The sequence below is a fragment of the Trichomonas vaginalis genome, chromosome VI (assembly GCF_026262505.1).
Source record: "Trichomonas vaginalis G3 chromosome VI, whole genome shotgun sequence".
Classification (NCBI taxonomy): Eukaryota; Parabasalia; order Trichomonadida; family Trichomonadidae; genus Trichomonas; species Trichomonas vaginalis.
This window is the reverse complement of record NC_067208.1, coordinates 5,436,777-5,461,123: the sequence shown is the minus strand read 5'-3', so window position 1 is coordinate 5,461,123 and position 24,347 is coordinate 5,436,777. Positions and strand designations below refer to the sequence as shown.

Genomic DNA, 24,347 nt, shown 5'->3' with positions numbered 1-24,347 from the left:
AACATTCAAATTTGATAAAAAAGTTTGCCATTTTCTTTGATATTTATATATTTGAAAGCTGCCATATAAATAAATCATTAAATTTATCCCATTTTAAGGGTGCACACGAGAGGATCATGTAAACTTCAGAATTTAGAACCTTATTTTTAGGCATTATCTTGGCTACCTATTTAGGCTCGAAAAGCAAAAAAATATCAAAAAATACAACTTGACTCCATTATGACCCTTTCATGGAGGTAGTTTTTATCCGCTAGTATTTTCCCTTTGAATCTCTTTACAATTCGAAATCAAATTCAAAACTCAGTAGAAGAAAGGAAGAATCGACTTACTACGGTTGTAATACGAATAAATACATATAGTTAATTATTTTTATTTACATAATAATTGTTTGAAGCTCATATTCCAACAAATTTTTAAATAAAAACATTAAAATGTTGAAAATGTTCATATATTTTAATAGGGTTTTGGCACTTTATTGAGGAATTACTACATACATAGTCGAACTGAACTTGATATTTTGAAATTTAAATTATTTATCAAAATTAAAATTTAACTTGAAATTTATAATTATTTAGTCATATTTTGCATAATTCTAAGTAGATTTTGTAAAAAATCAAGAAAGAAAAATTTTAACGTGCCTTATTTTTTCTTTTTATAATAATACATATTATTATATAATTAACATATTCATAATGTTTCACCCTTTCAAAAATATAATCCTCCTCCTCGCAAATAAACGTACATACGGGTGGCCTCTTTTTTCAAAAAATTAAAATTTGAAATTTTGGGCTCAAATATTAGAGATTTTTTCAACCTTCAACGATATATGTTGTCTATATCAGACCTCCTTTCTTTTTGATACTTAACATTGTTCCTAAATCTTAGCCGTTAATGCTGTTCTGAAAATATTTTTTTTTCGAAAAAATTCGAAAAAAATTCTTAAAATTCAAAAATCCCTTAATTCCTGAGGATTTTGGAAAAAAGTTTTTACATGAACATGTGTATATTATATGAAGTATATTGATAAGGTAAAAATCAAATTTTATTGCATATTCATCGAGAAAATAAACTAACGAATCCCTCAAAATTGAGAGGGTAATCCTCCTCCTCTCAAATAAACGTACATACGGGTGCACCCTTAAAGAAAAAAACGATTGTTAAATAAAATAGTTCTGATTTTATAATAGAGTAAAATATACAAAAGTTATTTATTCATCTGAATCAGATTTTCCGTCGAGATCAACCCAATCTCCTCCTTGTTGATCCTTTGGCTTTCTAATATTGCCAAATGTTTTCAAAGCAAATCTGTTGGAAGTTGACTTAGCCTTGTTCAAAGCCTCGAACTTATCAGCCAAAGAAGTCATTGTTTCTGAAGGCAAAACTCTCAACAAATGGAGTCCTTCATCAGTTTGTTTGAGGAGTTTGAGTGCGTAGCAAGCACTTGGATATCTATTCTTATCTAAGCTCAATGCCAAGTTAGCGACTTTCTTGAGACACAAACCCAAGAAAGATGAGCAATCATTAACAACTTGTTTGTTGCAAATCAACAAAACTAAATATGATAAATCATCTGTTTCAGGAACTTTTTCTTCTTCTGTAACCTTAGACAAGATTTTAATAGCAATTTCTGTTTGTCCGGACTTCAACAAACGACCAACTAACAATAAAACGTTCTGATCGAAGTTTTGGCCAAGTAAATCGCTGATTTTGTCTGAGCATCTCTTTGTGGAAATAACATAATGAATGGATAAATTGACACGTTTTTGTAAATCTTCAATTTGAAGGATTTTTTCTTCATACAAATCCTTTGATTCTGTCTTCAAAAATAGCAAACTGCAGAGTGATTCGTATTTCGGCAAATTGATGAATTTGTCGAAAATTTCAAGTCCATGTTTCTCCATGAATTCATTGTCAGCATTCTTGATTATTCTGCAGTAAACTTCATCATTGTAAACTGCATTTGTCACGTAATCATAAAATTCTGACAATAATTTATCATTTTCTGACAGTTGCCTTGAAAATGCGAGTTCAAATAAAAGTGACATTTCACTTGTCTTTGGAACATTCTTAAGACAATCGCTCTTATAATTATCATCCAAGTTTTCAAGGAATTCGAATGTAGAAACGATACCTCTGATAGAAGCATCGATTCTCCATTTCTCTGTTGATTTGGATGATGTTTCAATAAGGAATGGACATAATTTGTCATATGTCGCTTTTTGAGATTTAGTAGTACTCAAAGCGAAAACCAAAGATTCCAAAATATCACCGAATGAAACAGAATAATGGTTTCTGAATTCAGCAGCTGTTTGCCATTGTTGTGAAGATTCTACTGCTTTGTTAAATACATAAGCAAAAGCATCTTCAAGTGCAACAGCAATTTTTCGTCCGTTTTCTTTAATTTTATCGTTATCGGACTTTATCGTTGTTGAAATGATGTATGAAGCGAAATTAGTTCTTGGAATTGTATCATTTGCATTGATAACTCCGTTCGTGATTTCTTCAATGTAGTTCTGCAACTGGCCGGCGTTATTTATGTAATTGGTGTATACTCTCAAGAACTCTTCACTAACGTGCATCAACGATAGAGCGTATTTGAGAGCAATTGAAAATTGAGAGTCGTAAATGTCAAGTTTGATTGCGCCTGCGAAATTGGTAATAATTTCAGCAAATCTTTGGAACGACTCCATGACCATTTGATCGTCACTTGTTTGGGAAGTAACAACTTTGATTAATGCAGTAATTGTATCATCTAATGCAGAAGTGTCACTTTTCTCTTTAATTCTGAGAATTAAAGGTTTCATTGCTTTTAGAACGGATCTTTTGATTTCATTTCTTGCTTCAATTGATGTTCCTGGGATGATTGAAGAAGAAATAGTGTCTTTCACGAGGTTGACCCATTCATTAACTTTATCAGAATTCTCTGAACATGAAGAGATGAATTCAGCAATTCTTGAATAAGGAGAAATCTGATAATGATACAAAGCAGTGTCCATGTACTCGAAAATGTCTTTCCTCAAATCACAAATTGCGCCACAACTTGCGTTGACTTCGAAACCAGTTGATTTGCGGTTTGCCAGTTCAATTCTTGGTTTAGTTACTGTCTTCCTTGCGAAGTTCAATGCTTGGCTTAATGCCCTGTTGTAGAAAGCTTTGCAGAAAGGAGATTTTGTTCCTGCAAAGCATTGTAATGCTTCACCAATAACAACGGAAAGTGATGAATCATCACTGGATGAAACTAATGGCATTAACGAGATAAAGCACTGTGAAGCATAGAAACAAACAATAGGATTCAATAAATTACGAGAATTCAATACACCGACCAAAAAGTGAAGTGAATTTCCAGCCAATGTTTGAGACAAATTTGAGAACTGAACAGATTGGAATAACACGGATAAAGCGAAGAAAGCGTAATTAGAATCATTTCCTTTGCACAAATCACAGAGATCTTGTTGTGCATCCATGATAAAAGCGTCATTTACATCACAATTATGTAAAAGTGACGCGTATAAGAAAGATCTTTGTCTTGGAGGCAATTTCTTCTTGTTCTTGATGAGCTTTGCGAAAGCGTGTTTGTGTCTCCTGCAGTAGACAGAGAGGATCTCTGCAATCATGTTTGTTTCTGTGTCGCTTTCGGATTTTCTCATCATGGAGAACAATAATTTGTGGATATCTTCGGGGAGAAATTGAGAGGCATCGTTGTTTTTGCTGAGGGCAAGGAGAAGAAGTAAATTGACCGGGTGTGTTTGGTCGTATTTCTCGTTGTGAAGAAGAACTGACATATCACGGTCTTCTGCTGGAGCATTGTTAACGACAATTGGGAATGCATCGAAAACAAGCTTCATTACCATATCCTTGTTCATATGTAAAGCGATTGTTGGCAAGAATTTGGCATCTGGCCTTCCCAAAATGGTATCTGGTTTAGTGTAGCGAGGATTTATCCTTGTTTCAATGAATTCTTTCGTGAATTGTACGGAAAGAGCGAATTCAAGTAAAGGATGGAATATTTTTGTTGGCAATTGTATCCTTGTAGCCATAACAAACGAGTAACTCATGGCTGCTGGTACTTGTTGGTATACAGGCATCTGCAAATAGATGGAAAGAAAAGCAGAAGCGGACTTTACAGAATGACATGAAGCAAGGAAACCTGTTACAGCGGAAGTAAGCAGTTTGACCTTCTTAGAACCTTCTTTTGGAGATTCTAGAGCCAAGAGAACCCTGTTCAAACCATTCCTAATTGTCTCATCCGCTGCTGCTTTGAGAGCTCTTGCAGTTATGAACGCGCCGATGAATCCGCCCTTGTAGATCTTTGGAGATGGAAAGAATTTCTCCTGGTAAAGTCGGATGTTCTCTTTGATTGTCGGTGTGACCAAATTTGGATTTGAAGTAATTAACTGGGCAGCAATCAATGCCATGGCCACGAATTGGCGGCCAAGGTTGCTATGTTGTTCTGGTGGGTAAGCAAGGAAAATTGTGGCGGCTAAGAGCAATTCTCCGGCCAATTCGAAATTCTTTGTAGAAACTTCATCGTAGAACTGTAAAATCATACTTCTATCATCATGTGTCTCCATCATGATCTTACTGGCAATAGCTGCGACTGTTCTGTCTGAATCTGTGTCGTATGATAAGTATCTGAGTATCAAAAGCTGATCTTCGTTATCTTTTTCTTTTTCTACGGCTTCGAATAATGATTTCTTTGTTTCGACTGAGAGTAACTGTGAGAATTGTTTGATTAGTGTTCTATCTTTCTTTCTGATGAGAGCTAAGAACTTTGCAGCGTTCTTTTGAAGAACTTCATTATCCATGAATTGTAATAACTTCGAAATAATTTGAGATGGTTGTTCTAAGTTGATTAATTCGTGAAGAACAATTTGTAATCCGTTTTGTGTTGGAAGAATGAGAAGCATGCAATCTACTACATAGCAAATTGCCTTCTCGCGAAGGAATCTGTCTGATACATCGCTGAGAATAACTAATGCGTTCTTTAAAAGCTTTTCAAGGCTGTAGTGATTGGATTTGATAAGCTTACGATACATTTTGATGCAAAGAAGACGTACAAAAATGGATTGGTGATGGATATTTGCGTCGACCACTGAATATAAACTTTTTGCGTACTTTTTCGTTTCGCTAAACGCGGCTTTAAGGATATAGTTAAGTGCAAATAAGGCTGAATCGACGTTACCACGCTTAGCTTTCAAAAGAGACTCTGTCAAACTTCCCATCATTGCCTTGTTGTGATCGCCAATTGCGTCAACGACAAAGCCGATTGTGAAGTATGCAGCTGGTGAAGGATTTTTCTGAACGTAAGTTACTAAATTGAAGATTTTTGGTGCTTCTGGGAGCGAATATAAGAAAATGAAGCATTCTGCAAGTCTGTGGCAAAACTGTATTGATAGGTCGCCATCGTTGATGTTCATAACACTGATCAAAGTCTTTTCTGCCGAATCAATTAATTTTTCATCAGCTTTTTCTGAAACTGTTGTCTCAAAATCTGCAAGCTTTTCTGAAAGAATTTGCTCAGCTGGCTGCAAGTATTTCTGTTTGACCAGAAAACTTAAACCAGAGACTAAAAATTCCATAAAGTTTGGAGAAGGCGAACGATAGTTATCGTTCTGCTCACCCATGATTTCATTGTCATTTTTTATGGAAAGCAGGGGAATATTGCTATATGGAATAAATGCCCATGATATTAAATATATCTTTGTTAGAGATACTGGCAATTTTTCGATATCAAATCAGATAAATATTAAGATTTATGCATATTTATGCAGTACACATCATCATACAGTTCTCAAGAATTGAATAAGATATATAATTCACTGTGGTTTATAATGATTTGGTTAAAATTGCAAACCAAAATGTAGAATCCATCAATAGAAGTTTTGAGTGTCTTTAACAATAAGAAGTAACAACAATTTTCAGATAGAATTTGAATATAATTAATTAGAAGTTGGACATATGATCAATCTAAATTAATTAAATCGATATATTAAAAGTACATTCTATGTTAAATCAAAATAACTATAAATATTTGTTCATTTTTTAGTTTTCGATTTTTGATAACCTAATTATGATTAGGAAAAGCTTTATTTTTTCGTTGACAAAAATTATTTTTTGATTTTTTTTAAGTATCTAAACATTTTGCAATCTATATGAACTGCGTATATATAGAAATAATATGCGCTCAAATTTCTTCTGATGCCGATTTTGAAATTTGATAATTTCAATATCATGCCAATTTCAAGATTCAAGCCCACAACATTTTTGAAATGCCAAAATTTGTATATTCCATTCCCGTAAGAATAGAATTTTGAAGGAAAATCTCATTATTTTCGATATTTTGAATATTTTAATCACTAAAACAGAATTTTAACTCATTTCCAAGATATTTTTACTATCTATGTGAATTAAAAATTTATCGAGGAAATTTGTCAAGAAAAAAATTTTAAAATGAGCGTAGGGATGCATCGGCCTGCCACACCTTCATTTTACCCTGGTAATCAACCATACGCACATGTCCAATCACCTGCTAGAACAGGAGAACAAGTTTCTAAATACATTAAAAATATTACAATACCATCGCAAAGACAAGAAGCAGTTCAGTATTTGAGTATAAATAGAGATACTATTAAAGGCATTGGTGTACAATTATGGGAAACACCAGCCGTAATGGTTGCCCTTCTTTCAGATATTATGTCCATCTACCCAGCTATAACATCTGTTGCAACAGTTTTATCAACATATCCATCGCCACTCTCTATACAACATGTTGTTCATGTTTGCAATTGCATTGCTCTTTTACAAAGCGTCGCATCTGCTTCTCCGGAAGTACGTAAAGGATTTATTTCATCAAATATGCCCATATATTTATTCCCGTTTATTCATGCAACAAATCAGATCAGAGAGTGCGAAATGCTTAAACTAGCTTCATTAGGTGTTATTAGCTGCTTAGCGCAATCAGGTGAGTCAGAATCAATAGACTATCTCATTCAATACGAATTCGTACCATTATGTTTACGTGTTCTTAAATTCGGAGACGAAATCAACAAAATTGTTGCTTCATATATTATCGCAAAGGTATTTTCAGACAAAAAAGGAATTCAATTTTTATGTTGCCAAAACGACCATCTCGAAACAGCATTACATATTTTGAATAAGAGCGTTGTAGATTTAAATTCACAATTTTCACCAAGACTTTCAAGAAACGTTTGTATGGCTTACGAGTCTTTACTTGCAGTTCAAGATGCACTACCTACTATTAAGAAATGTGCTATTGCTGAAATTAAAGATGCTCTAATCGCTACAGACACAGATTTCAAACGTCTCTATACGAGTCTCTTGTCATTGCAAACGAAGCATGAATAATATATCTATCTCTCTCATACTTCTGAATTTTTATTCGTATCTTGATGTTATTTATATAAGAATAAATAGGAATTTTCCTTAACTTTGTTATACTTTTATGTTATTAAAATAAAGATTTACTGATTTTGTGAGAGAATGTCAGAAATCGGTAGGTGCATCCTAAATCTATTTTTTTTTCTTAAAAATGGACTATTAATATAATATGATTGCATTATATTAGTGGGATCCAATAGATCTCAGAATGGAGTTTTTCCATTATTAGCCTTTGCATTTTTGTCAGCTCCAACAGAGATAAGATATTTAACAACTTCAAGATGTCCATTGAACGATGCGTTAATGAGTGGAGTCCATCCATCATTAGCTTTTCTATCTATGTAGGCTCCAGCAGAAATAAGATATTTAGCAATTTCAGAAAGCTAATTTTGTATAGATTATTTTGACAAAAAATCAGGTTGTCACGTTTTATAAAGCACATTCTATCAGCGTGTCAATACAAGTAGAATATATAGAGAAATCATATTCTGTGAAATTTGCCAATACAAGACTTATGTTATGTGATTGGAAACCTGCTTGATGTATTTTTTATGTCTCAGATTAGCAATTAGTTAATATCTGGTTTAGTCTCGGAATAAAAATATTAATGGATTCAAATTAAACAAACAATTTATATAAACAAACAAAAGAAATAAATTACCATTTTGATTTAGATTTCCATTTCTTAGCGTTAGGATCATAGCTTCCTGGAATTGAACACATAATTCTGATATTTGGAAATTCTTTAGCAACTGGTGGCATTGTTAAAGGATTTTTTGTTAAATCTAGTTCTTCCAGACCAGGAAGAAACCAAAGTAGTCTATCTAACTGATTAAACATGGTAATGTTATTATTAGACAGCTTTAAAATTCTTATAATTGTATTATGTTCTTTGCATTCTTGCCCAAGTCGATAGAATAAGTATTCAAGATGCTCCTGGATATTAATAGCAAAATGAAAATTAGAATTTGATTCTTCTTGCAATTTATTAAATAAATATGATAAATCCATGACATTATTTTGGAAATTCTTTTCGAATATTTTGGAAAACGTGATGGAATCTTCCTTAAGGATGCCGGGAAAAGGAATGACCCATAAGTGCTGATTTCCGAATTGACTTCCCATTGTATTCAACGCTGCTATATATTGCTTTTGATTTGGAAGGCAGAATGATATGCCATCTGCCCAAAGAGTTTTCATTTGTATATCAAGGTCGTGATGTAAATTTTGTTGAACAATTGATTGAATAAAACTAATAACTGCGTTTGGAGATTGCTGCTGAGGGTAGTTTGTTACAAAAACAGTATATGGATATGATGATGCATCTATAATTGGCTGATCTCCCTGATTAAACTTCTTTTTCCAAGTCATTTCAAATTCTTCAATTTTTTTGACATTTTTCCTAAATGTTAGTCACCGTTACGGTTTTTTCTTTGGGTGGCGAGCTTGCGAGCCCCCCAAAAAAGAAAAAACCGTAACGGTGAGCTCACATTTCGGCATAGTTTAAGTCTAGGTTTTGCATTTTAAAATGTTTGTTACCTTATCTTCTTTCAAAAAGTGGCAAAAATTTGTTTGAAATTTGAAAAAGATATTTTTATTTGCATAAATGACATTCAACTAAGCTGTAGCATGATTCTTTTGCATGCTCTAGTTTTTTTCTCAGTTCAATCTCCTTCCATACTCTTGCTTTTACCAGTAAGATCGCACCAAAATTCTCAAAATTTAAGATCTCCAAATTTTATGTCCAACTCCAATTATCAAACGCCCTCATTAACGCCACTCATAGCCATCTTTCATGCATGAGAAATCGTTATGAGAAGATTTTTTACGGCTAATTATCTGATTCAATTCAGATCATTACTCAAAGCCCCATTATTTATTTATAAATCCTTGTTTGTCGCCTATGCGAATAAAAATTCTTTTTATATTTTAAACAATTTTTTTTCACTTTGGAAGGAGAAAGGTGACTAACATTTTAAAAATGCAAAAACCGACTAAACTATTACAAAATTTTGAAATACTTCGAGTTTATTTCTAGATACAAACGATATTTACGAATAACATGATATTGGCACTTAGTAGATTCATCAACCCCATGTATTTTTCCCTTCTTTCCACAATGAGTGGGAAGATTTCTTCAATTCTTCAATCGATTACACAACATATAGAAACAAACACCAAAATGTCAGTATCCATGCTGAAAAGAGCTTTTACATCTCTCTTTGTTTCTTTATTTTGTTTGATGAGACAGGTGCAATTCGAATCACAGACACGACAAGCAATTATCTTAAATTTCTCATCGAAACAAGCTCATTTGACAAATGTGAGCACCAAAAGGCCAATGGTGGCTCTTTTTACCTAAAATCTACCAACGGCGAGTGTATTCAAGACCGAATCTGCAGTTTTGGCTCTAAAACTCCTAGAGAAGGCATTTATTGCTATATTGTCGTTTCATCTTCATCTCCATTTAAGAATTATTTTCTTGATTCAACAGTAACTTCAAGTGGTGATGAAACTAAACTTGGATACTATAATACCTATTTATATAATGGCGAAACATATATAAGATCGATTAATATTTCATTTTCAAAATTGAATTGCAGAAATTTATACAGAGTTTCTTGTACATCTAACTCAAACGCAACGCTTTCAACATTTTCAAACAATACATCTACTTTAAGTCAATACGAAGCCTATCATACAAGTTCATCCGATTCGTTTGAATTTAAACAACTTTTCTGTAATTATTTAGAAAATGAATGCTATAACTTTATTTACAGTTCTAATTATCTCTTTATCATTAATTGCAGTTTTTATAAAAATGACATCAAAGAATGGTATTTCGGCACTCAAAAACAAATCCGAGTTAAAGGCTGTTATATAGATATTCCAAGACCCAGCACAGGACCAAATGTCGAAATAGCAGATGAAGTAAGTTCCATGTTTCCAGTTAACCATCATTTGTCAACTGGATTATGTTTTGCAGAGCTAGAACTTGAATTTCCAGGGGAAAAAGAGCTAAGAACAGAAGAAAAAGAAGAAATCGAAGTTAACTACATACGGAATAATAACAACTTCAAATTCTTAGTTTTTCTTGTCTCTTCGATTTCTTTATAAACTTTTTGCATTCCTTGAAAATCTTAGAATTCGTCTAGCTTTTGTTGCATATATTTGAATGAAGGAATTTTTATGATTATTTTCTATTAAGGTCTTCTTAAATTTTGCGACTACAACTTCCATCGAATGTTCGTTAAATTTTCCATGTTTAATCTAAATGTCGGTATTTTTTGTTCATGTTTTAGATTCATCTTATCAACAATTGCTGAAATGCGAAATAATGAATTAAAGAGAATTGAAATTTTTATATATGAAAATATGAGATGGAATTAAATAGCAATTATTGCAGGTTGTGTTTTGAAAAACCGAATTTGACCATAGAATTGTCAAAATAAATCGGTAGAATTAAACATTTATTTGAAAAGTCTTCTAAAGAAGCTGGATCCTTTCTTAATCATTTTATATACTTCCTTGAAATCGTTTCCATGCTGCTTGAAAAGCATTTCTGCAAATTGTACAGGTTTCTGACCCCTTGAATCTTTTTGCTTGAGGTCGAAATTATCGCTAGAAATAATATATATATATTCAAGAATGTCTTTTCTTTTCGAATATATTGCTTGATGAACAATAGTTAACTCTCTATTAGACCATGTATCATCACGTCGAGCTCTGCGCCAATCTGGTTTGGTATCTGAGATATATTTAAACAGTTCAACGCTTGAAAATTTGGCAGCATATACTAATGCAGAGCTATTTCGATAGTACGAAAGTTCTAGAGTCAACATGAACTTTATCATGTCTATATTATTTTCAATTACAGCCATACGCAAGGATGATGCGTTTTCTAAATTCCAAGCATTAAGATCTAAACCCAGTGTTAATAGGTATCTCATCATATTAACTGAACTAGAAATTGCACCAGCATGCATCAAAGTATTACCAGTTTTAGTACTTACGTAATCCTTCTTAAATCCTTTTGAAAGGAGGTAGCCAACCATATCGATGTTTCCTATATTTGCTGCTATTAACAAAGGATCATTTCCATTGTTATTTTCTACATCGAAATTAACGCGAACTTCAACTAATTGCTTTACAAAGTTTAAATTTCCTTCCTTACATGCTCGAAGAAGTATTGTATTTCCATTTCCATCTCGCCTTTCTGATAGTCCTAAAATGTTTACTGTTATAATTGCTAGTTCAGGATCCACACTAGCATGGAATTTTACTTTATTATAAGTTTCATTGAAATCGTTGGCACCATATTCATGAATAAGTTCCATGCAACAACCTGCCACTTTCTTAAGCTCTTCATGTTTTTCATTCAGCTGCAAGTGCTCTACCAAAAGAGCTTGGTATTTTAAGAATAATTCAGTATATGCAGCTGCCATCGTGGATGGATCCATGTTCTCTGGATTTTGTTCAATTGCGGTTGAATTACTTGATGAAACATCATTAACATGCTCTTGTTTCTTATCAAGTTTTTTCTTGTAGCTGCTCAATCATTTGTTGTTTCTGTTCAAGTTCAACTTTAACAGTTTGCAAGTAATCAGTAAGTCCTTTTGATAATTCTAACTTTAAACAAGATTGAAGAGATTGAAGAATTGTAATAACATCATCTAGACTGTTAACAGTTATTGTTGCAGGTTGAACGTATTGGAATAGTCTCGATGCTTTGAAATTCTCTTTTCCAAAATTTAGGAGAGAAATAAATGTAGTTGGATTAAGATTTCCAGCCTTTAGAATATTTCTGACCTGATCCTTATCATAGTTCTGAAAAAGGGATTTATTATCAATAAACTGCTGAAGATTTCCAATGATAGCACTGTAATCTCGAACAAGACCTCCTCCTTCCATGAAAATTTTTTTGATTAGTTTTTCAATTGCTAATCGACCATCGTTTTTCAAAAATACTTCCTTTATGGTATTAAATAAAATTTGAGATATAAAACATTCTAAAATAATTGAATAGGGCGGTTAAAATTTTTTTTAAAGTCGTATGATTTTTTTTTTCATTCCAAATTATTAAATCATATGTGATTAATCGTGGATATTATGATTTATGATTTTTATCAAGAATATTCAATGTTTTAAATTCATCAAAAATAATTTTCGGCTTCTCATAGATATAATTTTATCGCAATTGTTTATTTCTTAATAACATTCCTTTATTTACATGAATTAGATGCAATAATTGACATTATTTTATCTTTTGCTTGAATTAAATCATTGAAGAAATAATTTGAATAATGGTCTTGCTTGTAGCGAATCATACCTGTTTTAACGCCAATAGGGATTGCGTTAACCTTCAATGCACTTTCAATGTCATCGTTGGTATCTCCAATATGAATAACACACGATATATTGGATCTAGTGTAATTATGAGCTTCTCGAATAGCTTCTCTTATACAATCTTTTCTTTTCAGATTATCTCCAAAGCCACCAATAAAAGGAACAAATAAATCACTTACTTCAACATAGCTAATCCTATATTTAGCAGTTTCAAATGTAGCTCCTGATGCAAGACAAACAAATGTATTTTTGCATTTTTTAATTTCATTAACAATTTCTCGTATTCCATTTGTTAGTACAGGCTTGTTCATATTGGAATGTATAAATGATTCATTGTAAAACTGTAAAAAATCATAAATTTCTTTAGGGGAAGAATGACCTTGATGCTTATTCAAAATGCTCTGAGCAGTTGCAGCATCTGTCATGCCAATAGTTAGCTTTCCGAAAAGGTCTTTTTTAGAAAGAAATTTATTTGTATTAAAAAATTTTTGATATGCGGAAAGAAATGCATTCAGTCTGACTTCTTTACCATCCAAGCAATTCAAAATTGTTCCATCAATGTCAAAGGTGAACAAAGTCTTGCAAGAATCAATCATTTTGAAATGATTTTTTTGAACAAAAAATTAACAAAACAGCATAATGTTATGTTATAGAAGAAATTTAAATTAAATATGTCATAACTGTTCAACCAAATTTTAGATGTTTTTTATCTTTTTTTCACTTGTTTTATCAGCAAGAGAAAAAAATGGAATGCTAGAAAGTAATATATTATGGGTTAGCGAGTATAATTTAACAGAATCTCTTCAAGATAAGCCTGCATGTCTATTAATGGTTATATCCGAACCAGATAAAGACGTTCGTTTTCATTCAATATCTGATTTCATTACAGCAGCAAACACACTTGGATCTAGATGCTTTTTTGCCATAATGTCTGGCGAAAGAAACTATAAATTTACAAAATCACATTCAATTAAAGACGAAAAAGCATACTTTTTCTTTAGATACGGAATATTGATCCATCAGTTCAATGGAAAGACTACAACAGAGGGATTAGTCGATTTTACAATGTCTAAAACCGGAATTCCGTTTACAACATTCGATGATTACGTAACAGCTCAAGATTTTATTGAAGGACATGAAAATGTTCTCGTGCTATACTCAAATTCGTTAAAAGGAAAGCTTTTTGACAAATTTAATTCCATTGCATCTCAAATGCGCGATAATATATCATTTGGATTATGCCCTGATGAAGAAATTGCTTTAGAATTAGATATCGAATCATCCCCTGCTTTAGTTCTTTACAGAAACGCTGATAAACAAAAAATTTTTTACAAAGACTCACTCAAAGATTCTACAGAAAAGGACATTTCGTCATGGCTTACCTATAACATGAAGCCAATGTTCCATCCTTTCAATATTAATAATCAAAAATCTTATATTGGCGGTTTACCAGTCGCTTTGTTCTTTACACCAGTAGATATCGATGCAAAGAATGAAGCCTTCAAGTTTATTTCTAAACTTGCCGCTCAATATAGTAATGATTTGTATTTTGCCCAAATTGATGCAGTTACAGGTAACAGATTCATGCAATCGCTTGGCTTTAGTCGATATGCAGATCCTTGTGTGGCCATTCTACACTATCAGAACAAAAAACCACTGAAATATCTTTATGATGAAGAAGCTGAATGGAGTTTTGAAGATGTTTCAAACTTTTTCGGAGAATTCCTTGATGGCAAACTCAAACCTCGTATAAAGAAGTCCAAATTACCTGAAAATGATAAAGGTCCAGTATTCGAAGTTAATTCTGACACACTGAACGAAACAATTCGTAATAATACTGTTATATTATATTATGAACCATGGGATAACGTATACAATGCGTTTTTGAAGCAATTTGAAGAAGTTGCAAAAGAATATTTGAATCGAATTAAATTTACAAAGATAAACGTTGCAGAAAACGACATTTTCACTGGGATGAGAATTAAATCCACTCCTGCAATTGTTCTATACAACAAAGGAGAAAAAATTTTATTCAAAGGTGAACTAACAAAGAAGGAACTTATTAATTTCCTTAAAGACGAACTCGATGACTTCATGGACTTATGATTATAACTATTTTAATTGTTATTTGTAAATATTGATATTATTTCATTATATACTGCTTTACTATTTAATTATTTCAGTGGTTTTGTTTTATTAATTGCAAAATCTATTGTCCAATTTTGGGATGAATGCTTTCATGATCAAAATTGAACTGATACAATGGAAGGATATGCAGCCACTACTTTCAATTAGAGTATGTACAAATCGATTGTAGTAGTTTAATAAAAAAGATTTTGCTACAAAAAGAGATTGCGAGAAAAATGAACAAAATATGAAAAAGCAAAATAAATTTTGAAGTAATTGGTTTTGCATTATAATTGGTTCTAGTATAGTATTTTGTTGGAATTCTATTTCTTTCTATATCTACTGCTATTTTATTACATTTTCAAAATAAATAATTCTTTTGTTCTTCATCATTTTCGTCGATTTCTTTCAAAATTCCATAGAACAATAGTAAAATATTATTTCTTTTGAAAGTTAGATTGGTATTGAATACTATAACAATAACTTATTTATAGTCCAAAATTATGTATTAGTTCTAATCATGCTTTTTCTTGTAGATGCCAAAGCAAGCCATATACTGAAATTATTTTTCCCATAAAACTCGAGAGCTTTCAACAAATTGTATAATGTTATTTACATAGAAGGCCAGTTCACCATTATCAATTAATTCATCAAGAGAGTCGTAGACATCTTGATTGTCGAAGATCTGAAGAAGATCTAGTTTTCCTAGTATTTCTGCTTTTTCACAGAACTCAGAAACAACAAAAATTACAACTTTTTGGAATTCTGGTATATCATTTTGAATAAATTCAGAAAGAAGTTCTGCGAACTCAGGACATATTAAATCTCCTATCACTTTCTCTGCTTCTGTCCTTATAACTGTCTTAAATAGCTTTTCTACAAATTTCAGAGTAGAAAATCTGAGATCATATGATCCATGTTCTATATATCTAGGAATACTATCAATAATCTGTGATGATGCAAAACTTTCTATAAATCTATGATGGTTTTCTATGACAAAAGTAGCAAGTTTCATGATTAAAATTAAATGATTTTCTGGCCATTGATTTGTCAATAAAATATCCCAATTTATACAAAATATACACTTAATCATAGACTGTCGAAGTTCAATCGCTGACTCTTCTATTACGCCTTTTGTTGAATAAAGAATTTCTGTCAAAACATAAAGAAAATTCAATGCAGAATAAGAATTTGTCAATAAAACCTTTTGTTCTTCATCATTTTCGTCGATTTCTTTTATTTTTATCGCTGCAATTGGTAATAAAAAGTCAATTACAAAATCATCAAAGTTAATTATATCAAAAATCTCGTTTTCTTCCTTCAATCTATGTGAATATTCATCAATAATTCCGGATATATCATGGTTTTGCGTTAATATCATTCTTGAAACAAGAATTGAATCATATAACTGTGAACCATTAATTGTAAGCTTAATTATAGTAGTAAAAGTGTAAATTAGTTGCTGAGTTAACTCTGGAAATCGTTGAATACTTTTTACATACTCCATTTCCATGTTAAAGGGGCATTCCAATTGAAATTCTTTGGATTTTTCGAATAATTTGTTAATTAAGACCAGCGTAAAGCCGATAATATCAATATCATCAGAGAGTAGATTTTCATGAACTATTCCTGGCATTTCTTTGTCGTTGATAATAATTTCATATGTTCCAATTCTGGAGTCGTTTAAGATTGATTCTAGTAATTGTAAAGAATTGCATGTAAACGGCGAGAATGGCCCAGCTAAAATGCTGATAATAAACGATAGTAAATCAGAATCTAATATGAATTCGAAAATATCTTGGTTTTCTGGAGTCATGATGCTTAAAAGTTGTTTTGTATAATAGTCAAATGATTTTGGATCCTTTAGATGGAATGAATCAGCCAATTTTGGAAAAATATCTTGAAATTCGTTTTGAAATGCTAATATTCTTTCTTCTGTTCCATCATTAGAGACTTTATCTTCAATCGTTTGAGGTAATTGGTCTTTATACTCTTCGTCCATTTAATATTTTTGTACTTCGTTATTTTGAAATTGAGACTTAAATGTTGAAACGCATAAAAATATCATAAAGATATTTTAAATGATATAAATTGTAAAATTGTGACTTTTTAATTTTTTTTTATGTCTGATCAAGACATTCACCCAAGCAAATACAGTATATTACGAGATACCTATAAATACTACATCGATTCATATAATGCGCTCTATCAGTTAAAAACAGAAAAAGAAGAAGAATTAAACTCAATTTACAAAATGATCAAAACAGAATTGATTGATTCAAAGAAAGACCTTCCACAAAATGTTATACGTAACATTTTAAAAATAATCAAGTATAAAAACCGCTATACAAAGTCATATTTGACACTTGCGAAACATATATATGATGATTATCATGTAACAGAGGTCAGCAAATTTCCACTCACTCCTAACTTCCTGTTTTACAAAGAATATGGAATTAAATTATACAAATCTGCTGATTTCAGATACATTTACGTAAAAAAATTCGAAATTCATTCAGAAAATACAATTTACAGGGCAATTATGTACAATGACATAGAAACTTTCATCGCATTCACTGAAAGAGATGGATTTGATAAAGATCAAAAATTTAGAAGCGATTTATATCCAGAATTATTCGATCCATACTCATTACTTGAATTATGTAGTTACCACGGTGCAGTTGATTGCTTTAAGTTTTTAAGAACAAAATTTAACTCATATATATCCGAGAATTGCCTGGCATTATCATTTTTAGGAGAAAATCCAGAGATTATGAGTGAATGTTTGAAATATCAAAAACCTGGCGGTTATTGTATGAAATTTGCAATTGCTTCTCATAACATTGATTTTGTTACATTCTTGATGAACAAATACAAAATGAGGATAAGGTTATGTAATTGCTTAAGATTTAAAAATTTGGAGGCATTTTTTGTTAAATTCGATCGAACTAATAATGTTGACAAATGCTTTATTTATTCAGCAAAGTTTGGTATTCCATCTCTTTGCGATTTTTTCCTTTCAGCTGGTGCAAATATCAATGAAACAGATAAAAAAGGAAAAACTGCTCTTATATACGCAGCATACAATAATAGAAAAGATACAACTGAACTTCTTATTGCAAAAGGCGCAAATATCAACATAGAAGATAACAGTGGAAGAACCGCTCTTCATAAAGCGGCACGTTACAATAGTAAAGAAACAGCTGAACTTCTTATTGAAAATGGCGCAAATATCAACATAAAAGATAAAGGTGGAAGAACCGCTCTTCATAAAGCGGCTCGTCATAATAATAAAGAAACAGCTGAGATACTTATTTCACTAGGCGCAAACATCGATGAAGTTGATGAAAATGAAAGAACCGCCCTTGATTATGCAGCATGGTATGAAAGTAAAGAAACAATCGAACTTCTTCTTTCACATGGTGCACGCTGCAACTCTTTAGTTTTCTGATATTATAAAAGAAGGATTTTAAGTAGATAATCTTTTATTTTATTTTTTTAAGAGCTTATTTAAGCAATGCAATATATATCATGTAAAAATATTCCTCTGAGGATACCACATCGCAAAAAATGTCTTTAATTTTGCATATGCAAACAATTTAACATATTTTCAGAGAATTGAGCTTCCATTAAAATCGAGTATTGAAAAGTCTATAAAGATTTTTTTTGAAAATTTGGCGTTCAAAAATTATTCCGTAGCTGTTTTTCAAAAATTATCATGTTTTTCTATGTTTTATAGAATTGCAAAATGAGAAGTTGAAGAAAATCACCAACTTCCCTTGTGAAGTGTAAACTTCAGAATTTTACTTCCCTTCTTCCCATATGCAAGAAGAGGGCGACCAAGTACAGACATGGAATGTCCTCTTCACGAAGAAAATAACACAAAAGCAGAAGAGCGGCTTCATGGATGGTGTTGCAACAATAACATATAACAGTTCTCGGAACATTACAACCATTACTGTTGTTGACGAGGAAGGAAAGCAAGTAACGCGCGGAAGAATACCACCAGATAAGTTACCAATAGATGAAGACTCAGAAATTGTGGTCTCTCCTGTATTAATTCGCTTCAATGACTTAGTTTCTTCAACAAACGTACCAACAAAGCCAGAACGACCACAATCAGTACTTACAATACAAAGACCTGGACTAAGGAGAACTAACACTCCAGGATTCAAACCTCCAACAAGAATTACACCAATAATACACGAAAAACCACCGAAACATGAGGAAGAAGAGCCAATACAGCCCAAGATAAAGCAAAAGCGAGAAGTAAGCGATGAATTAAAGAAGTACCAAGTTCAACATTTCAGAGGCGAATATCCAAAATTAAATGAAGAGCCAAAAGAGCAAAAAACAGTTCAAATTGAAACTAAAGTCATCAAAAAAGAAGAACCTACTACTTCAAGACGCAAAAATCCAAGAACTTTTGAAGAAATTTTACAATTCTTTCAAATTGACGAAAGCGAAGAAACAAATCCACCAAAAACACCCGAGATATCCAAATCTCCAGCCAAACAACACACTCCTACCAAAGATATCCTTAAATCTTTACAAAGATCTCAATCTCTTTCCTCATCTGATGAAGAAAACGATTCTTTTGTATCACACGGTCCACAACCAAAGATACAACCTGCAAACTTTGATTCAGACTCAGATCCTGACCTAAATGATTTAGATGATTCAACACAAGAAGAAAATCCAAAAAAAGACCAAATTCTTGATTGTTCTCAAATAAAAATCGACTTAAAATGGGAGAACACAAAGAAAAACTATGGCCAAGCTATTCCTGAAACATTCCAAAATTATGAAGATTACAAAACCGCTTTTATCGATTCCCTCACAAATGAATTAAATGTCAAAATTAGAGAAGTTTACAGACTTTACATGGCAGGACGGTTTTCAGCGGTTTACAAACCACCAATTTGTACTCAAAACAAAAATCATGGTCCGATGAAATTCGGTGTTGACAAAAAAGGCTTTTATTACTATCACTGCAACCAGTGCAAATGTTACAAACAGATGAATCAAGATACTGAAGTTCCTTTAGATAGAAAAGTACCAAGAGCTCCAATTGTCATTTTTTTGAGATCACGTGGAATATTTTCGAGTGATGCAATTTTTCAGAGAACGAAAAACATGAATTTCATAAGTATCGGTGCAACAGGAAATACTGAGAATGAATTTTCTAAGGATGATGTTTGGATATTGATTTTAGATAACAACGATAAAATTTTCTGTGTGTCAAACGGTTATGGTGTAGGAAGAGGCAACAAAATCTATTTGGATGGATTCTTTGATGACTTAAACAGATTCCCTATGACAACAAAATGTTTGGCAATTAAGTTATTCAACGCACAATCAGAAAAAAGTGCAATTATGAATTTGTATAACTTAAATCCTGAAAATTTGCCAATTTTGCCAGCAATTCTGTCGGGTCAAAAAGTGTCAGAAATTAACATGCCAAATATTGATTTAATTTCAATTGCTAATCAATTTTCTGACAAATATAAATTGAATGAATGTCAGAAAATGGCTTTATTATCTGTAGCTGAATCATTCAATGGAGAAAAACCAATTTTGTTGGTTCACGGTATTTTCGGTGCTGGAAAAAGTCACCTTTTGTCCGTTATTGTCACTTTTCTTGATAAAGTATTAACCATGGCAAATAGGGATGATAAAATCCTGATTGCTGCAACAACAAATGTCGCTGTTGATAATGTACTTTTGAATTTGTTAGATGACGGTTTTGACAATTTGACAAGAGTCGGAAGTGTCAAAAACATGTCAAGAAAAGTATTACCATATGCAACAGGAAACTCCGATCTTGATGAACTGAAAACTTTGCAGAGTATGGAAATGAACAAAGAAGTTGAACTCGCAATCAAAAACGCACAAGAAGAGAAAAGAACGAAAACATCAAAAATTGACATTTGTAGAGTTACAGGTGTAACATGTGCTGCATGTCAATTTGAATGTATTCAGAACAAGAAATTTACTTTTGTTTTGTTAGATGAATGTTCACAACAACCGGAACCAATATCTTTTCTTCCAATTTCATTCGGTTGTCAGCAATTGATTTGTTGTGGAGATCCGATGCAGTTACCTCCAACAATTTCAAGTCATTCGCCATTAGGATTAGGAAGACCTCTCTTCTCGAGATTGATCAGAGTTTATCCACCTGTTATGTTGTCTATTCAATACAGATGTCATCCATCAATTGCTGATATCTGTTCCAAGTTATTTTATAAAGGAAAAGTCACGTCAGGTGTCAGCGAAGAAGATCGTCGACCTTTGTATGAAATGCCAACTGTTTGCCTATTCAATGTTGTTTCGGGAAGCGAGAAAAGCATGCGAGGTAGCTATATCAATGAACAAGAGATCACAACAGTCATTAGTTTAGTTCGATGCCTATTGAAAAGAGGAGTTCCAAATGATCAAATCGGCGTAATCTGTTTCTACAAAGCTCAAGTTGATATGATACAACAGCCTTTATGTGATGATGGGAAACATCCTGTTGTCGATGTTTCGACAGTCGATGCATTCCAGGGTGATGAGAGAGATGTCATCATCATATCAACATGCAGGACAAACATGTCTACTTTCGTTGAAATGAACGAGAGAGTGAATGTAGCAATCTCTAGAGCAAAACGACATTTGTTTATAGTATCTAATGCACCTAAACTTCAGAGTTCTGTTATTTGGGGAACTGTTTTCATGTCTGCGTCGAAGAAACCGAACGAAGTATTCAGAGTAGACCTCCCTCTTCCTTTGATGTGGGATCCATTTCCTCCTCTTCTTCAGACTGAATAAAATGTTTATATATATTTACTTAAGCTTAAAGCTTATATCCTAATTTTCTATATTTATTATAAATCATTATATAGGGCCTAATATGGTTGTTATACATTTCTGTTGTTAAAATATAGATATATTGATTTTTAAAGCTCTTTAAAGAGTATGTTATATAATGGTAAGTATTCCCTTAAGGTCGACAAAACGATGCGTGTTTTTTTTTAAAAAAAATCATCGTTTGATGGGAAATTTCAGTAATTTTTGACACAAAAACATAGTAATGTCAGAAACTTTGAAAAGTCAATTTTTTAGTGTCAGAAAGTTTACAAATGCATACTTTCTGACAAATAGAGTATCAGAAAGTGCTCAAACATATATCAGTCCTATATATAAACTGAGTGAAAATATCTTATAATGATTTCTTTCTTCTATGCGATAATGAGTTCTCAAACATATATCTCTATCTTAAGAAAGAATTACATTTTCAATATTCTCTATAATCAGAGTATTAGAAAAAATTACATCCCCACTTATTTGTGAAATATTTTCAACAAACATATTAGATATTAATATTTGTATTACATCACATTGAATAATATACATACATGTGTTATCTTTAAAAGTACAATTCTCAAAAGCCGTTGTTCCATCAAACTGTGTATTTAAATAAATCGCACTTGGTGTCGTATTATTAATTGAATTAATATTTTGAAAATATGAAGGATTCGCATTATTAGAGTTCACAAATGAGTGTCCCCCTCCAGTCAGAATGCTTCGATAATTAGAAAATTTTTGATAAAAAATTGCAAATTTTGATGACGAAATCCCTGCAACTATATTGCATTTGCAAAATGTTTGGTTATTATTATTTATAAAAACATTTCCTCCTGATTGACCAACTGAAAATTGATATAAATTTTCGTCAATACCTAAATTATTTAAAGTAGAAAAATTACAATGATTTATTCCGTTTGATGACACAGTGGTTCCATATGCTTGGCCTGTGTTTGAACACCAAGATGTGTCATAACAATTTCGACATTGGACACAAGATCCTTGTTCTCGCCAATAGAATGAGCCACCAGACTGACGCTGATAATCTGTGAAACAAGAGCGGAAAGTAGTATCATTAATGAAAATACGCATATTTTCGGTTGTACTAAGGAATCTAATTCCTCCTTGTGGATGTAGGTCGACATAAATACATCTTCTGATGAAGAAAGAGTTTGCATTTCCTTGTGAGAATGGACCAACTCCATTTTCTCTGAAGAGGCTAATATATGATGTATCACCAAAGAATTCTCGCCATGTCCCTTCCTGGTGAACTGATAAGAATGTCATTTTCAATCATTATCATGATTTCTTTGATATTTTTTTTTAAAAATTCTTTGGTAATTCTTAATATAAGATATTCACAAGTAAATTATTCATATTAATATTGAATATATTAGGATTCATGCATGTAATCTGAATATCGATAAATTTGAGTAGTGTACTTTGAATATTTAGAGATAAGAATATATAGAAACTCTCGGTTCCTATTTCATTCAAGTCAACAGTACAGTTTGCATGCACATGACAAGAATAGCCAATTATATTATCAATTAAAGAGCATTTTTCAACAAAAATCGAAGAATTTTTTGAATTATAAACTAATGATCGAAAATATACAGTCGAATTATTTTTTATAAAAGAACAGCTTGATATATACGAACTTGAACCCCCTTCACACATGAAAATCGATGAGTTTGCAGTGTTATTTATAAATATTGTTTTTGAAAGAGTAAGAATATATGTTCCAGTATGCATTAATACATCACCATTCGTAGCAATGTTTGAAGAAATATAACAAAAGCTATATCTTCCATGATTTAAAATTCTTGATGAAGGATCATTCATACATGTATTGAATGAATGATTCAGAGATGATATATCACATTTAGAATGAAATCTGGGAACACTTGAGTATGATCCGTTACCAAAACAATTTTCAAAAGAAGACCTTTCAATAGTAGTATAATCATTGAAGATCAAAATTGATTGGCCGCTAAATGTTGCATCATAAACCGTGTTTCTATTACAATAAACATTTTTTATCTTTGCTTGCCCACTAGATTTTAATTTGAGGAATCCTCCTCTAAGAGAATTAAACAAGGAAGTACAATTTGTGGATTTGCAGAAATCAACAAATAATAATGTGTATTTTGAACCAGAATCAATGTTAATGCATCCATAGTCAAGAAGATCTAAAAATTCAACAATATAAATAAAATAGCTTCCTGAAGTTAAATGCATCGTTTCTTGACTCCGCTTTAATTTGAAGCCAGTTATATCAGGAAAATAGTGATTCCAAATATCTAAATATGATTCATGCATGAAAATCAAAATAATTGTCTAAGAAAATAACCAAAATGAAATAATTATGTTATGGCAATGGATTGTATCTTAATGGTAATCTAAATTAAGCAGCATATATGAATTCTGATCAGATAAACAAATAATTTTGAAAATTGGAATGTGATCAATTATCCTATGTATAATCATATGCAATTAATTATAATGGAACAAAAATTAGAATAAATCCTAGGCTGAGCTACATTCCAATAAAATTGAAAAAATAAAATCAGAGTACATAATAAAAAATGTTTTCATACGAAGATATCAAAAATCTTATCCAAAATACA

General features: G+C 31.8%; 11 protein-coding genes across 11 annotated transcripts, besides 1 other annotated feature; 4 read left to right on the top strand and 7 right to left on the bottom strand.

The window, feature by feature from the left end:
* Positions 1–97: 97 nt before the first annotated feature.
* Positions 98–1,138: a mobile genetic element.
* A 2-nt stretch (positions 1,139–1,140) lies between these two features.
* TVAGG3_0810410 (armadillo (ARM) repeat-containing protein family) lies at positions 1,141–5,699 on the bottom strand (the record flags this gene model as incomplete). The annotated part of the gene is made up of 1 exon (XM_001318301.1): positions 1,209–5,624. The coding sequence occupies one exon, from the start codon at positions 5,622–5,624 to the stop codon at positions 1,209–1,211; it is 4,416 nt and encodes a 1,471-aa protein (XP_001318336.1).
* Positions 5,700–6,443: 744 nt separating this feature from the next.
* TVAGG3_0810400 (positive regulation of nuclear receptor transcription coactivator protein) lies at positions 6,444–7,515 on the top strand (the record flags this gene model as incomplete). The annotated part of the gene is made up of 1 exon (XM_001318300.1): positions 6,451–7,365. The coding sequence occupies one exon, from the start codon at positions 6,451–6,453 to the stop codon at positions 7,363–7,365; it is 915 nt and encodes a 304-aa protein (XP_001318335.1).
* A 495-nt stretch (positions 7,516–8,010) lies between these two features.
* TVAGG3_0810390 (ribonuclease inhibitor domain-containing protein) lies at positions 8,011–8,775 on the bottom strand (the record flags this gene model as incomplete). The annotated part of the gene is made up of 1 exon (XM_001318299.1): positions 8,056–8,769. One exon carries the CDS (start codon positions 8,767–8,769, stop codon positions 8,056–8,058), a length of 714 nt encoding a protein of 237 aa, XP_001318334.1.
* Positions 8,776–10,868: 2,093 nt separating this feature from the next.
* Positions 10,869–11,858, bottom strand: TVAGG3_0810380 (spectrin binding; the record flags this gene model as incomplete). The annotated part of the gene is made up of 1 exon (XM_001318298.1): positions 10,869–11,858. One exon carries the CDS (start codon positions 11,856–11,858, stop codon positions 10,869–10,871), a length of 990 nt encoding a protein of 329 aa, XP_001318333.1.
* Positions 11,859–11,928: 70 nt separating this feature from the next.
* On the bottom strand, positions 11,929–12,309 carry TVAGG3_0810370 (protein ubiquitination; the record flags this gene model as incomplete). Its single annotated transcript, XM_001318297.1, has 1 exon — positions 11,929–12,309. One exon carries the CDS (start codon positions 12,307–12,309, stop codon positions 11,929–11,931), a length of 381 nt encoding a protein of 126 aa, XP_001318332.1.
* Positions 12,310–12,573: 264 nt separating this feature from the next.
* TVAGG3_0810360 (putative phosphatase, domain 2 domain-containing protein) lies at positions 12,574–13,346 on the bottom strand (the record flags this gene model as incomplete). The annotated part of the gene is made up of 1 exon (XM_001318296.1): positions 12,621–13,340. The coding sequence occupies one exon, from the start codon at positions 13,338–13,340 to the stop codon at positions 12,621–12,623; it is 720 nt and encodes a 239-aa protein (XP_001318331.1).
* A 148-nt stretch (positions 13,347–13,494) lies between these two features.
* On the top strand, positions 13,495–14,850 carry TVAGG3_0810350 (intramolecular oxidoreductase activity, transposing S-S bonds; the record flags this gene model as incomplete). The annotated part of the gene is made up of 1 exon (XM_001318295.1): positions 13,495–14,850. The coding sequence occupies one exon, from the start codon at positions 13,495–13,497 to the stop codon at positions 14,848–14,850; it is 1,356 nt and encodes a 451-aa protein (XP_001318330.1).
* A 583-nt stretch (positions 14,851–15,433) lies between these two features.
* TVAGG3_0810340 (armadillo (ARM) repeat-containing protein family) lies at positions 15,434–16,873 on the bottom strand (the record flags this gene model as incomplete). Its single annotated transcript, XM_001318294.1, has 1 exon — positions 15,434–16,873. One exon carries the CDS (start codon positions 16,871–16,873, stop codon positions 15,434–15,436), a length of 1,440 nt encoding a protein of 479 aa, XP_001318329.1.
* Positions 16,874–16,993: 120 nt separating this feature from the next.
* Positions 16,994–18,419, top strand: TVAGG3_0810330 (protein ubiquitination; the record flags this gene model as incomplete). Its single annotated transcript, XM_001318293.1, has 1 exon — positions 16,994–18,322. The coding sequence occupies one exon, from the start codon at positions 16,994–16,996 to the stop codon at positions 18,320–18,322; it is 1,329 nt and encodes a 442-aa protein (XP_001318328.1).
* A 197-nt stretch (positions 18,420–18,616) lies between these two features.
* TVAGG3_0810320 (DNA2/NAM7 helicase family) lies at positions 18,617–21,915 on the top strand (the record flags this gene model as incomplete). Its single annotated transcript, XM_001318292.1, has 1 exon — positions 18,694–21,681. One exon carries the CDS (start codon positions 18,694–18,696, stop codon positions 21,679–21,681), a length of 2,988 nt encoding a protein of 995 aa, XP_001318327.1.
* A 710-nt stretch (positions 21,916–22,625) lies between these two features.
* TVAGG3_0810310 (uncharacterized protein) lies at positions 22,626–22,994 on the bottom strand (the record flags this gene model as incomplete). Its single annotated transcript, XM_001318291.2, has 1 exon — positions 22,626–22,922. One exon carries the CDS (start codon positions 22,920–22,922, stop codon positions 22,626–22,628), a length of 297 nt encoding a protein of 98 aa, XP_001318326.1.
* Positions 22,995–24,347: the final 1,353 nt, after the last annotated feature.